This window comes from Pseudonaja textilis, chromosome 5 (assembly GCF_049901715.1).
Source record: "Pseudonaja textilis isolate UNSWEBS1 chromosome 5, rPseTex1.2, whole genome shotgun sequence".
NCBI lineage: Eukaryota > Metazoa > Chordata > Lepidosauria > Squamata > Elapidae > Pseudonaja > Pseudonaja textilis.
Window position 1 is genome coordinate 61,540,461 of NC_141994.1, and position 15,709 is coordinate 61,556,169.

At 34.5% G+C, this 15,709-nt stretch overlaps 1 protein-coding gene and 1 long non-coding RNA gene across 12 annotated transcripts in view; one reads left to right on the forward strand and one right to left on the reverse strand.

Annotated features, from left to right (window-relative positions):
- The window catches only part of CACNA1C (calcium voltage-gated channel subunit alpha1 C), a 424,790-nt gene that overhangs the window by 379,133 nt on the left and 29,948 nt on the right, over window positions 1-15,709 (forward strand). For all 10 annotated transcript variants that reach the window (XM_087935069.1, XM_087935074.1, XM_087935071.1 and 7 more), the window contains 2 exons: window positions 11,673-11,801; window positions 14,218-14,283. In XM_087935069.1, the coding sequence (XP_087791195.1) occupies window positions 11,673-11,801; window positions 14,218-14,283 (195 nt within the window). The remainder of the gene's footprint in view (window positions 1-11,672; window positions 11,802-14,217; window positions 14,284-15,709) is intronic.
- LOC148125668 (uncharacterized) overlaps window positions 1-15,709 on the reverse strand; it is a 99,544-nt gene that overhangs the window by 41,729 nt on the left and 42,106 nt on the right. The window lies entirely within an intron of this gene.

Genomic DNA, 15,709 nt, shown 5'->3' on the forward strand with positions numbered 1-15,709 from the left:
TGACATTATAGAGTTAGTCCTTAACTTAAAACCATTCATTTAGTGATGGTTTCCTGTTACAATGGCACTGAAAAAAGTAAGACTGGTCTGTGCACTTAAGACCTCTGCAGTATCCTCATGGTCATATGATCAAAATTCAGGTGCTTGACAAGCACCATACATTTGTGAAAATGCTAAAACATTCGAAGTTATTAAATTATGTTTCCAAAAATAAGTACAGGTTCATTATATCTGTTGTATGTTACCACTTTGAAAAACTATTTCACTAGATAGTGGCAGCAATACACCTTGGCTTCATTTCAATATATTTTATAATGCTGACATTTAACTTTTGACTAAAAAATATCCATGACATTGCTGTTTGAAAGTGATACATGATTTAGATACCAGTATTATTAAACAATTTCATACTTTATACTTTAAAAAGATATAAAATATGTTTCAGAAATATAAATCTACCACTGTTTCATCACTACATCTATTCAGTTTTGGTAGACAGTAAATATGTATGTTTGTATTTAGAATACTGAAGAAGGTATATTTAATGCATAACTGCTGGATTGCAGAGGACACACCATGTAAACATTGGAAAAAGATCCTCTGGCACTTGCTATGCTATATTTACCATATTTGTATGATTTCAAATGTGACTCCGAACAATGTACATATTCCCTACATATGATTGAAGTAAGTGTCACTGAATTCAACGGAAATTATTTTTGAATATTTAGGATTGTACTAGGAGTCGTATAAGTCTTATTTACTACTGGCTTGTTGAGCAATCTTGCCTGATCCTAAAACATAGGAAATTAATTTTCTGTGAGTGAAAAGTTTTTTGAAAACGCATCATAATATCAATTATTGGAAAATTATAAACATACACATATACATATACATATACACACCAAAGGGAAGACCAAAGTAAATACAATGCTGCTTTCTCCTAGACAAATAATCCAGTTGAATTTAGAGAATCTCACTCCCATATTGTATATAATGTATATACTAGATATCCTTAAATACTTAGTTATATACTGAAACTCATTGCATCACATAACCTTTGCACAGATTGAAATATTTGGCTGCAATCTAGCTTACCTTAATTTGGGCCCTATTGTACAACTTGAGTGCATCTTTTAATGAGGATACAATATTATAGATTTTTAGATTTTTATAAATTATACGATAATGCCCATTCATAATGCTCTAACAATAGTCATTTACATACTCTTATGAAGTTATAAGGCATTTGGAAGGAGGGGAAAGCCTATTTTTTCCAAGCAATAACTTGATCCATTTTTATCCTTAATTGCCAATTACAAATAACTGTGGTCATCTCTTATGTTCATTACTGTAATTATATCTTTAACTATTCATTATCTTGATATATATACCCACTGATTCAGTATTATTCTTCGGCCAAATTGTTTATTTTTTGATCTATTCGACATTTCTCTTAAACCCCTATACATTGTTTTTCTACCCATTTGCAGGTTTCTCCATCCACCCACTATTTTTATCTTATCTTCCAAAGCTTATACTCTTCCTCCCACACCATTTCTCTGCTCTTAAATAATAGTTTCACCTGTGTTCCTTATCCATTCAGTTATATTACCATCATCATTCAAAGGCTTTGCACCCTAAAATAACAACATTCTCCCTTCCTTCTCTCTTGAATTGAAATTGGCTCCCAGAATACACTCTTAAAATCCTTTCTCTTTCTTCCTCCATATGCTTTTCCTGTAATTTTCTGAGACATCACCCAACTCAATATCCTATTAGGTTCTAAGTATAATTGATATATGAGGCATATTCTTCACATTAGCTATCCTGTTTCTCTTCCGTTCTTTTGCTATTTCCCTATGCCTGTTCTTACAATGCAAACTCTTTGGGCTAGAGCCTTTTCAGATGCAATGAACATATACAATACTGTACTATAAATTAATATAATAAGTAGGCATGGATCCATCCAATCCTCTATTAAAGCAATGTAAACTAATAGTTCTCTCTCATGGCTAAAAAAGTACCCATAGCTGAATATGTGCTGTCTGAAAAGATAACACTTTTAATCTGTTTTTAACCTATTCCAGTCAGTCAAATAATTGGAATGACATGGAAATTTAAAATGAAAAAAAAAAGGTTTCTCATCCCTTGGTTTAAAAATTTTTACCCTTAGGAAATATCTGACATATTTTTCTACCAAATTCTATCCATATACATTAATGTAAACAGAGCAATTAAAGCATCAGATGTTATTTGGAACTGAGCACAATACAGGTTTCTAAAATAGCATTTCCAATTTATATTTTGATTCCTTATACTGATTTTTCTTTAAGTGAACCTTTTACTATAGCTCCAACAATATTTCCATCAAAATTCAAATTTTGAATTTAGTATGACAGGTCAGTTTAACACAGTCATAGCCATAGGGTTTAAAATGCCACTTCTTTAGAAAAAACCTTTAAAAAGCAAAACCCAGACACCATCATTTTGCTACAAACAGGAGCACAACATATCAGAAAGCATTGCCAACTAATATGTTTCAAACCTCTTTAGATCATCATGAACTCAGCTATGCTATTTCATTTCCATTTTATTGTGTCTAATGAACAGAATAATAAATACATTCTGAAAACTAAAAAACATATTTAACTATCTGAATTTAGTTAAAAATAGATCTTTCTGATATATGTCAATGTGAATCTATCACAACATCAATCTACTATACTGAGGTTGGGTTAATAAGCAAATGAAAAATCTATGGATTTATTTTATAAATATGTACATTTGAAATTATAAGATAAATACTTTAAATATATGCCATCAAAAAATAACAAATCCTAGAACATTCTTTACATACAATATTTGGTAACAAATTATAATTTAAATAAATACAAATTAATATTGAATTAGTGGAATAAGCGTGAGACATATTAAAATATTTTATATACATTATTAACATACCTAAATAATAGAGGATTATATAGATGAAATGTCCAATTCATATCCCTCCAATCCTTCTTTTCAATAGGTTGCATATAACTAGCTCCCTCAACCATACAAAACAAAGCAAAGATACATTATATTTGTGAATTTTGCTTTTGTTTTGTATGGTTAAGGAAGCTTGATATGTTTAACCTATTGAAGAGAAGGATTGGAGGGACGTGAATAGGACATTTTAAAGAAGAAATTGGACAGCCATTTGTCTGGAATGGTATAGAGCAGGGGTGTCAAACACAAGGCCTGGGGCTGGATCCAGACCACGGGGTACTTAGATCTGACCCATGGGGCAGTCCTGGAAACAGTGAAAGATTGGTCCACAGTGCCTCTGCCAGGGAAAATTGCTCTATATCCTGGTCCAGGAAGCTACAGTATGTGGAATGCACATACCGTGCCCCAAGTAAGGGGTTACATATGCAAATGGATGCTTGGTAGACCTTAATACTGTCCATCAATTGAAAACATTAATGCCAGTCATAGGATAGAAAGAGAAAGTAAGAAACTGGTTTCAGTATTTATTCTATATGTTACTTTGATCACTGGTAATGAATCAATAGTCTTATGCCCAGGTAGCTTATAATCTTTTAATAGCAAAATATATGCATTTATGGCAATATAGGCTGTGTTTAATAACAACAAAAGTGTACATATTAGTGTACATGTATGGAATATTATGGACTCATTATGTCCCATGCAGTCTTTAAAATGTATATGATATGATATATGATATCCTCGGACAATCTCAGTAAGGTATTCACCTTTTGTGTTACTGGAAGGCTTTAGTTTTAACCATAGCATTCCTATGTTTCACTCTCATGAACAGCCATTTACTCTGTAAGTCCAGAGAATTTGTACTATGAATTGTTTACACAGAACATTTTAAGGAAAGCTGTTATTCTGGTGACATACACTCTCAATGTTGGAAATCACTACTGCACAATATCTCTACTGTTACATTTCAATTTATTGTTTTTTTTTCTGATAAAAATATAAAGCATGAAAGCTATATTCTTAATATTCCTAAGTCAATTTGATTCTTCTTCTGGAGTAATTTGGTATTAATTTCCCATTCCTCAGGACAATTAGTCAGTTTTTTGTGATCCCTGAATATAATTAAAGTTTAAAGTATGTTGTAGTCTTCCTTAAAAATATTTTCTTTCTCTAATTATTCCAAGCTTGCCTGTGCCTCTTATATAATAGTACAAGTAGTCCTTGACTTACAGTCACAGTTGAGGCAAAAATGTCTGTTGTTAAGTGAGACATTTGTTGAGTTTTGCCCCATTTTACAACCTTTCTTGCCACAGTTGTTAAGTGAATCACTGCAGTTGATAAGTTAGTAACATGGTTGTTAAGTGAATCTGGCTTCTCCATTGACTTTGTTTATCAGAAGATCACAAAAAGTAATGACATGACCTTGGGCAACAGCAACAGTTATAAGTATGGACCAGTTGCCAAGCATCTGAATTTTAATCACATGATCATGGGGATGCTACAAAGGTCGTAAGTGTGAAAAATGGTCATGTCAATTTTTCAGTGCCGTTGTAACATTGAACAGTCACTAAATGAACTGTTGTAAGTTGAGGACTACCTGTAATACCATTTTAGATACTCAAAAATTCACAACCATTCCCAGCTTAAAAAACTTTATGTAATAAGGAATAAATTGTAGTTGCTAAAATATAATTTCAAACTACACATAAACATATGAGATAAAATCTGACTTAGTACTTAAAACTCAGGCTGTAAGTTAATTATTGCTATAATTAGTCTACCCATATGGGGAACACTGCCTTCCATGAGAATAAAGGTATATGTCCTCTTCTGCAAACAGAACAATCTCATTTTTGAATAATGAAAAAACACGGTTTTTCATGAGTAATTTTTGTCCAGTTAAAGAGTAAGTGACTATTTAAATTCACAATTGGAACTCCAAGCATAGCCAAGAAGATAGAAAAAGATCAACACATAAAATACCATTAACAAAGACTCAAAACTTTCTGGTAGTTATGGATTCTCACTGAGTTTTAGGATTAGATTTTATAAGATAAGATATATTGGAGATCTGCACAAAGTAGGGTTCCAAGAATCTATTTTCTACATTTCTGTCTTTGTAGCCTAATTCTTACAAGGAAGGAAAAAGACACCTGGGCTTAAGACCAGTTTCACATTAAATAAGAAAATTGTCTTGTAGGAATCAATACAATAACAAAGCGTGTAGCAATTCTTAATAGCCACATTCCTGAAATGTAATGTAGTGCCTGAAATGCAGTGATAGTTTTTATTTTTGAACTGAAGCCTGACTTGCATTAAATTTCAAAAAAAGATGGATAATAGAATTCGCTAAATTGCAGATCAACTACTTTAACTGGAAGTATCAAATACTAAGATGTATATTTATTTATTTATTTATTTTGAAGAGAAATCCATTTGTATGAAATTCATATTTTAGGTTATAACTATTGAGATACTGTCCATATCTCTGATAGTTTTACTAAGAGAGCCAATGCTATTAAACCTTCTCTAGAAATATTACAGAACTGCTATTCGGTACAGCTTTGTTGTAGGTATGAGGGAGTTCATTTGAAGATAATCATCATAATCCCACTCTTCTAAACTTGTTGATATATTCACTTTCTCCTTCATTTGGAACAACATGGGAAACTTAGCATAGAAATTACATGAACTCATTTACACCCACATATATACATACACCACAATCCATAATATATTTGCAGCAGCAAGTTTATAAACAATAGTGATTTAGAATGTTGAAACATAACAAAGGATTGTGTTTATTTTTATAAAGGCTGAATTTTGCAATTATATGTAGCTTTTTCTTATTAGGAGAAATATAACACTAATCAATTTATCATTACAATGTTTGACAAATGAATCAGATCCTCATAAATACTGTAATTCCTTGACAATGATTGATATTCAGACTCTCAAACATTTTAGCAAGTGCATCTCTCATAGATGCTCCACAAATGCAAGTAGTACTTTTCATTGTTTGTTAGTGTTAAAAGAAAACTATAGTTACAAAATGTGCATCTGAGAAGTACAGCTCAGTCACACTTAGCAAACAATTAAGAATGCACAGGTAGTTCTTGTTTAATGACCACAGTTGGGACAATGAAAGCAAACAGTTGCTCAATGAAAGTGTAGTTGTGTTTATGATTTTACTATAGTTTTCTTTGGCTTTACAGATTGCAAAAATCGTAAATGTGAGGATTGGTCTAAAAGTTATTTTTTCAACGTCATAAATGCAAACATGAAATAAGGCAGTTGTAAAATGAGGTCTACCGATACATTTAATACATTCACTATAAGAAATACTACTTTAGACAGAAACAAACCTAATTGAGAACATATGTTAATATTCTCAATAATAAAAAACCCAGAACATACATTTTGAGACTATACACATAAAATTCTCCATTTATAAAAACATGATGAATGGGCAGGTTTATTCTCTTTACTATTCAAAAACCCATTATTGCAAAAATGTAATCTGAACTATATTCAGAGTTCAATTACTTTAGATCTAAGATTATTAGTTTATCACCAAAATATGGCACAGAAAGGGGAATTTCATGAATGATAAACTGTAAAAATGACTGTTAACCATGTTAAAAATGTCAGAGTTATAAGTCTCAAATTGACAATTGCTGGAGGTAAACCAAAGATAACTATCATACCTCCAGATTGGTTAATATTACAAATAGAATAAATGCGCCTTTTCTGTAATCTAAAAAAACATAACATTCAATCCTGTACATTTCTAGTCAGGAATAAATTTAAGTCCAATAGGACATGTCTCCAGATTTTTTATAAGATTGTAATCAAAACTGAATGTTACACAGAAATAAAAATCAAGCATATTAAAGACATCAGAAACTTTACTTGGTGGAAAGCTAAGAATATAGTTATATCAAGTCCTCTTAGCTTTTGCCAACTATCAAATAGTTTAGACCACAGGTGTCAAACTCAAGGCCCATGGTCTGGATTCAGCCCGCACAATGCTTAAATCCAGCCCATGGGACTGGCCTAGAACTATCAAAGGACTGGCCCGCAATGCCTCAGGCAGCTGAAACGGGCTGCATGCAGCCCTCTGTGCCTCATTTTCACCCTCCATGGCCTCCAGCACTCTGCCTGCCAAAAACTGAGCCAGAAAATGGGCCGAAAACATGCCGAAAAATGGGCCACACGGCCTGTTTTTAGCTGGCAAAGTGCTGCAGGAGGCATGGAGGGCAAAAATGAGGCACAGGGGGGCTGCACACAGACCTCCCATACCCCATTTTGGCCAGCAGGGTGCTGCAGGAGGCATCTGTCCTGCCTCCCATCCCACCCCCCAGCACCGCCGGCCCACAGAGAACTAAAATGCTGATCTGGCCCTCGAAGAAATCCAGTTTTACACCCCTGGTTTAGACCTAAGACGGATCAGCCAGCTAGCATGGCCATTAGCAAGGGATTGTAGAAGTTGTAGTTCAAAACGTGGAAATTGTTTATTTCTTATATATAGGAAAACAGCTTCATTTTAATATTAATTGGAAAACCCAGCAGTGAAAATGGATCCTGATGTAATTTTTTTTAAAATATAATAACATTTCAGTTTAATGGATGTCCATTAAAATTGAATTTTCATAGTGACATTTATGCCTTTTGCATCATTATTTAACTAATGTTAAAATTGTCAGGTAACCATACAAATTACATAGATTATATCAATTGTCTGGACTGCTTTGGAAATAGTGGAATATATTTATTATGGAAATTAAGTCTAAAGTAAAATTTGTCTCTTCTTGTCCTTAGTCTGATGAATGAAGGTCCAGAGATTTGAAGCTTTACTGTATTTTAACATCTGTGCTCTTTGTACTGAGAAAGGAAATAGATTAGACAAGGGAAAGTTCTATCACTTCAGTTAATATAGTTGTATTCCTAAAACGATTGGACTTCATGATTTCTTTTCCCAAGAAAATATCTATAATTTTGGAGTCTAAAGGAATGCATTTTATGAAAAGAAATATAAAACTAATCTGAGAACTATACATATCTTTTGATAGATTCAATTATCTGTATATCTGTAAGACAATGGATTAAAATTCTTAACCCCATCCATACAATTGTGTGAATGTGTGCAATCTGCTGAATTCCATAAGAGGACTCTTTAATGATGGCTGAATTTGATCCATTGCATTCCAGAGAACAGTCTTTTCTACTGTGTTGTCCTATTTTTTTCTTTATATCCTTCCTTCCTCACTGTGATGTTTTGTTGTCCCTGTGTGCATTCCTAGACAAAAACCTAACCATCTTCTTCTGCAACACTACTTAACCTCCTAATACATGCCTTATTCTCTTGCCACCCTGACTACTAAGGTTTCTGTCTCCAAACCTGGCCCAGTTATCTCTGCATGTAACCTCTCACGTTGTGTAACCATTTGTAGAGTCTGGTATTGATTATTCTGCACATGATTTGTATTTCATGTGCATCCTTGATTTTTTCTTCAATCAAGTTATCTGTTGTCCTGCCATATAATGAGTTATTACCAAGAGAGAACTGGAACCCTTTTTGGATTTCTTGTTTGTTAAAAAAATGAGCTCTTTGAATCAAGTGGATTGGCTTGCAAAATAAATTCAAACAGAGAAGAAAGCTAATATTTATATTTTCATACAACAATGAAATCAGACAATAAAGATCCACATAGAATATGAGATGTGGTCTGTCCAATTCTAGTTGTGCAAACAAATCCTTCCACCTCATTTGCCCAAGACAGTGTCACACCTACACACTGATTAATTCACCCTGTTGAAGGATCTCTAATTAAAGGTGAGGGAAGAGAGAAGGAAATATAATTCTGAGTGAACTGGACTAGTGTGGTTAACTTACTGTATGCCGAGACGCTGATTTCCATATTGTGGACAATATGCTTGAAACGGCCATTCCTGCCATCCAGGGAATAATGTTAACAGGGAAATGGGAGCTTATTAAGCACATATTATGCCTTAAGATATTACCATTCTATCATACCATTATTGGTTGGTTGAGATGAATATTACCTGGAGACACTAAGGTTATTTTCTCTTATTTCATCTCACTGTAACTTCGCATTGCAATGCCTGTGTTATATTCCTCAGGATTAGATAGGACATGTCGTACTGCTCTATGGCTATGGCTCTGAAATGAAGGTAGGAAATGATGACAATCACTTAGCCAAATTCAATAATGTTACAATGGCATAAAGTGTCCCTTATGAAGTGGAAATGAAAGTAATAGAATAATTTGTGGGTCTAATAATATGTGGGTCTAAAGAACATTGTATTTCCCACAGTTCCACATTGGTTCACTTTAAAAAGTCAGTTAATATCCTTTTTCTTGACTAGATTACTTAATTCAGCAAATTCTATAACCTGAACAAAGTTGGTTGTCAGACTTGGGAACTGCGTGTATCATAGCATTTCTTTGCTTTCTCAGCTGAATAGCATACCTTCAACAGCAAGCATTCATTAATTCTAGAACAGGATTATTTTCATGTGTATTTCGGGAAATGTTTCTAAGTACTAAAACCAGTGATTGATTTCTGCAAACCTGCTGGAAAAAAAATCACAAAAATAAAAGGCTATATGCATTTTAAATAAGTCAAAACATAGGTTTGATTCGCAGCATCTTAATTATGCCTCATTTTAAAAAAAGGAAAATGATGCATTTTACATATAAATTATACAGAAAAAAACCCAGAAAATTGCAAACTGTTTATATACAGTTTTGTATATAATTCAAGATTTGAATTCTGTATATATGCACATAGACATATAAATACTCACAGGCTAGAAGAGCTTAACAGGAAATCAAAGGACCTGTTCTCTCATGGTTACTACAAGTGGTGAGTAGCTCAAATTGGGAGATATGTTTGTTGGGTGGTAGGTGATCTGCACTGTTTCCAGATAGATCAGAAAGAGAGAGAGCATTAAACTGTTGTTTTGATGGAAGCCATGGAAAATTAAAGAGCATAAGAATGAAGAATGTGCTATTACTTCCTTTGAAATCTGCCAGCGTTCTACAACCTACGTAGAAATAGACCATATCTAAAACAGGGTACTAAAACTCCTCTTCATCCTTCACTAGTCTATCTTGGTATGGTTTGGTAACACCAATACCCAATTCCCTATCAGTAGTCTATTTGGTAGGAAGCCTTCTCACAAAAGCCAAGGGAAACTAGTTGACCCCATCTGATTCAGGCTTATCCTGGCTTAGTGCAGTGAGAGGAATGTCCATGTAAGTCACAGGCTCCAAAGGGAATAGTATGAATGAGTCCTGTGCTAAGGGACTAAGCTATGAGAACATCAGAAGCCTCTTAGGGGGAAAAAAAGCTATTTTAAATTCTAGGAACTATTAAACAGTAGTGGCAGGTCAAAATAACTATATTATCTGGGCAGTGGACAGGCTGTGGGAAATACCCAGGGGTCATGAGAAATAAAATTGGGGACAGAGAAAATAAGCGAAGATGTAGTACCAAACTACAGAAAAACACAAGAAGCATTAGTGTTGTTTCATCTTGGATCCTTCTAACTGAATTTATTTTTATAATGCAGTACACATTGAAAAGTATTTCTTTTAGAAGCAAACTTTGAAATGGCTATTGCTCCTAATATTGCCAAGATTAAGTATATCAGAGATAAAGTGAACATATTTTAAAGTTAGGACTTTCCCTTGCAAAAAAAAAACCATATAAGCATGCTTTAGACATTAGTGTTTCCAAATACAACGTATGCATCATTTTTTGTGGGATTTCTGCAGGGATGAGAATAGAGAAGATCCCTTATCCCAATTTAGATTGCATGCTTTTTGCTGGGTTGTTAGTCCATATGGCTAAAAATTGTTACCTCCTTTTGGATTAAGAACTTCTTATTCAGCATGCAATAAAATGAAACACATTTTGTATAGCCTGCTTACTCTGTATCTGAGCATCAGGATTTCATTTCATTGCCCATACCTTCCAAACTTCCCAAATGTGGGATAGTTTTTTCAGTAAAAAAGGAGGAAAAATCCTATCTGATATAAGTAATATTTACACAAAAATAATAGCTTCTGCTTATAGTATTTTGAGTAATCATTGTTCTTTCTCCCAACCAAATAACACAGTACATTTGTGTGTACTGTTTTTTTTTAATGAGCCAAGTATCTGCAATATTCATTCTTAAATCCCCAATACAGTGTAAACTACAGCTGCACTTCTATGATTTCATTATATTGATGTCATTGTAAAATATAATTTCATTATATTGTGGAGAAAAATGTAACTGCATGCCTAAGTTCCGCAGACTAAATAATTTCGCACCCATTTGTTATGACCCTTTAATCAATGAAGTAAGCAAACATGGCTTCACACTACTAGCAAGAGCCCTGGCAAGTTCATCTTGTTAAAACAAGGAGAATAATGTTTGAAATGCTCCTGAACAACTACAGTGAATTGAGAAGAAGGATGTGGGGAATATAGACTTTATCATAGGGATATAGAGAAGAGATGAGCATGGTAGTAAAAGATGAGGGGTGGGTTTCTAAGGCAGGGGAACAGTGCAGTGAGCTCTTCCTGTAAGTCGCATTTTCTGTGGCCCAGGGTGGGTTTTCTTCACCTGCTGTTGTAACTACTGCCCTCTGTGCCAATGGGTTCCAGAACACAGAGGACAACTCTCGCATCTCAATCACCTTTTTCCGACTCTTCCGTGTGATGCGTCTGGTGAAGCTCTTGAGTCGAGGGGAGGGCATCCGCACGCTGCTCTGGACCTTCATCAAGTCTTTCCAGGTATTCTTTCCTTCTGTTTTATGTGGCCTTACCTCAGGGCAGCAGTCCCGTTCCAGTTTGCTCTTTACATTACATTGTTTATATGGGATACAGCAACGATTTCTGAAATGGTCTCTGCCCAGGATAAATTAGTTTCTACATCCAGGAGTCTCAGGATTAGGATGGATGGAATGAAGCCTGGCTGGGTAGAGGACTTTGAAACTCAAACAGTTATTTTTAAAAAAAGAAATGTGTAAGAGTCACACACTTCTCCAATTGCAGAATTATTGGACTCTAAACTGAGAGTTTAATTCCTGTCAATACAAGTGTTAAGGCAAAAAAGTGAATACAACAATTTTATAGTAAAATTGTTTTTATATTAAAATAAAGGTGATGCACTTTCCGTCCATCAGGTCAGCTTGCTGATGCAATTGGGGAATCATTCAGCTATGCAACATTCCCCAATATAGCACCCTCCAGATGTGTTGGACCACATGCTGGCTGGGGATGATGGGAGTGATAGTCCCAACACATCTTAAGAGCACCAGGTAGGGGAAGGCTGATCTATGGCCATTACTGGCAACTGGACTCAGTCCAAACATGGCAAGAGACCCAAACCCTTATGCATATCTTGATCTTGTTTTCCAGCTGACATAAAATCATGGATGCAAGGGTGAAATCTATGCAGGTGGCCACAAAACTGAGGTCCCACTATGGCTGGAGCTATTTTAATTTCAAAGTCACCTGACTCCACAACAATTGTTTGATCACAAATTACCATTTAAATTTTTTTAAAAAAAGAACATGACATACATTCTTTTATATATACAAAGAATACAGCTGATCAGAAAACACCCGAGACTTCAGAAAAGGTCCCATGCAAATACGTATTTAGCAGTCTCCAGTCCAAATCAAACCTACTGATTTCTTTCTGCAGTATACCAATTCTCTACCTGCAGAGGGTTTCTTTCAGATTTATTCTCTATGCATCTCTTGCTGAACTTTCTAGATCCCCAGGTCAATCCTACATACTGGTAGTCCTCAACTTACAACTGTTCATTTAGTGACCATTCAAAGTTATAATGGCACAGAAAAAAGTAATTTACAACCAGTCCTTGCACTTATGATCACTGCTGCATCCCCATAATCACATGATCAAATTCAGGCAGTTGGCTGCAGCATCCCCGTATCATGTAATTGCCATTTTCAACCTTCCCATCTGGCTTCCAACAAGCAAAGACAATGGAGGAAGCAGGATTTCCTTAACGACTGGGATTCTCTTAACAACTGCACTGATTTGCTTAACAACCATGGTAAAAAAGGATTGTAAAATCAGGCACAGTTCACTTAAGTGCCATGGTTAACAGTGGAATTCTGGTCCCAATTGTGCTCGTAAGTCGAGGACTACCTGTAATTTTTTAAACATTTATATGTACCCATGTAATGTAGAAACATGGTGGCTGCAAATGGGATTCAACTCTTGAATAACATTATTACTTCTTAGAAGTACCTCAGACAATTCTAGATAAATAAAATTTGATTGTCTAAGTGGAACAAAATGATACGTTCACTTTCATTCTAATTTCAAGAAGCAATATTTCTCCATTATCTCTGAAATATGATGACCAGAGTCCAATATCTACTGGACTACTTTTTTCAACACAGTTTCTTTTTGTGAAGCTCCATGCCCATTGATGGAAATAAAATTAATGGAGCTCAAATAATTTCTTATTGAGTGAATTATAACATTTTCCCCATATATATTTACTTCAAAATACCACAATTCAAAATATCCATATTTCTATACCAGATAATTTTGGCTCTTATTCTATGTGTTATTCATTTCTAAATTTTTGACTATATCTTTTTTAACAATTTAACAGTGATCTTACTTTAAAAAAATATTAATGTAAGAGTTGGCACATACAATTTTTAAATAGGGAAGGGTTATTGATAGTTAAGAGTTGTAGCTATATTCTTATTACAACAAATGCTGAGATCATTATCTATCTGAAAAGAAGTATATATATATATATATATATAAATATTAAGAAAAATGCACTGTTTTTTCTAAGAAAAATATTAATGTGAAAAGAAATAATAATGACTTAAGAAAGACAGAATGTTTTGTTAGAAGGATTCGTTATGGCAAAACAACAGTGGATCAGTAGAGTCATCTAGTGGAGAAATAAATGGTTTACATTAATGATAGTATGTGCACAAAATTTTTAAAAGATCTCTAATATTTTACTTTTTGATGCATTGTCATATGTAAATGCATCCATATGTATTCTACTGCAGGCTGTACAGTCAAATAAATATTTGCCTCTGGTCTTATGCTCTCAGGTGCTTTTAATATGAGAACATTGTGTCCCAAGTTCCAAAAAGCTAGCTTTCTTAATAAATGATTCATCATTACCTACTTTTTTTTTTCCAGGCTCTCCCCTATGTGGCTCTATTAATAGTGATGCTGTTTTTTATCTATGCCGTGATTGGGATGCAAGTAAGTGTCTTTCTAAGATTTAATAGTGTCTCTTGCAAGCATATGGAGAGGGGATTACTGAAACTTTTTAGGAAAAGAATCTTCAAGTCAAGTCAAAACTTCATATAGAGGCCTATTACCTAAACATGAAGTCAGGGAGTCTAAAATTAAAATGCCAATTTATTCTGGCTAAATTGTTTAATTAATTTTATGTGTGGGTTATTAACAGTGATGCCAGTTCGGTATAATGGCTAACGGTGCTGAACTGGAAACTGAATTCTCGTCCTCCCTTAGGCATGAAACCTGACTAGGTGACTTTGGACCTGTCCTTTCTTCTCAGGCCAACCCTCACTTAAAGACTCAGTAAACATGGTCAGAAAAAGAATCTGCTTTTCTGCTTTTTTTTTTTTTCAGCACTGCAATTATTTCTTCATATTCCTAATAAGTAAAATAAAAAGTAGATTTTAGCCAAAGTGGTACTCGTGATTATGTGCAGAGTCTAGAAGACAAAAGAAATCTCTCCATGTAGAAACTCTGCCTTATCATCTTGTTTCCTGAAATGAAAAATATGGCCTGCCTCAGAGTGTTTAATTTGTCCTCTTGCAGTAGTAACTCCCAGCGCCCCCTCAGAACAGCTGCAACTGTCATTACTAACTAGTAAGTTGGAGAATCTGAGCTCAGAGAGTTCCAGGGCTCCTCAGGCGACTGACTTAGAAGAACCTCCCTTTAAAAGCTGTCTGGTTTGGATGCTTAATTTGCACTACTGTTTTGCACTTCTCTACTTTAAAAAGCTGGTTACAGTCAGCACTTACAGCTCTGAGAGCAATCTGCATATGTGCAGAGCTCAACTAGTTTCCAAAGGTTTTCCATATGAACCCCAAAAGAAAATATTTTACATAAGATACCAGATTGCCAGATGGACACCCATGATAGATTCTAGTTCGTTCTCTGTCTCTTATCCACACAACTAATGATAATTACTGCCTAGCCTTAGACCAGGAAGCAAATCATCTGTTTGTTTGTTTGTGTTTGTTTGTTTGTTTGATCAGCACAAGTGATTGAGTGACTAGTTTGCCATCATCACTAATTTGCTATATTGTTCATGCCCTACAAGGCTGCAGATATTCATATTTTATACAGTAGGGATGCATAAACTGTATTAGATGCATAATATATTAGATGCACACTCTAGAAGTATGCAAACATTGAAATTTCAAGGATTTGCAGTGGCACATTAGAGTGCTAATGTACAGGTAGTCCTCAACCTACGATCAAAAATTAAGCCCAAAATTTATGTTGCTAAGTGAGATATTTGTTAAGTGAATTTTAACCCTTTTTACAACCTTTCTTGCCACTTTTGCTATGTGGTTCATGGCAGTTAGGTTACAAACATGGTTAACATTGACTTTGCTTGTCGGATGACAAAAGATGATCACATGTCCCCGAA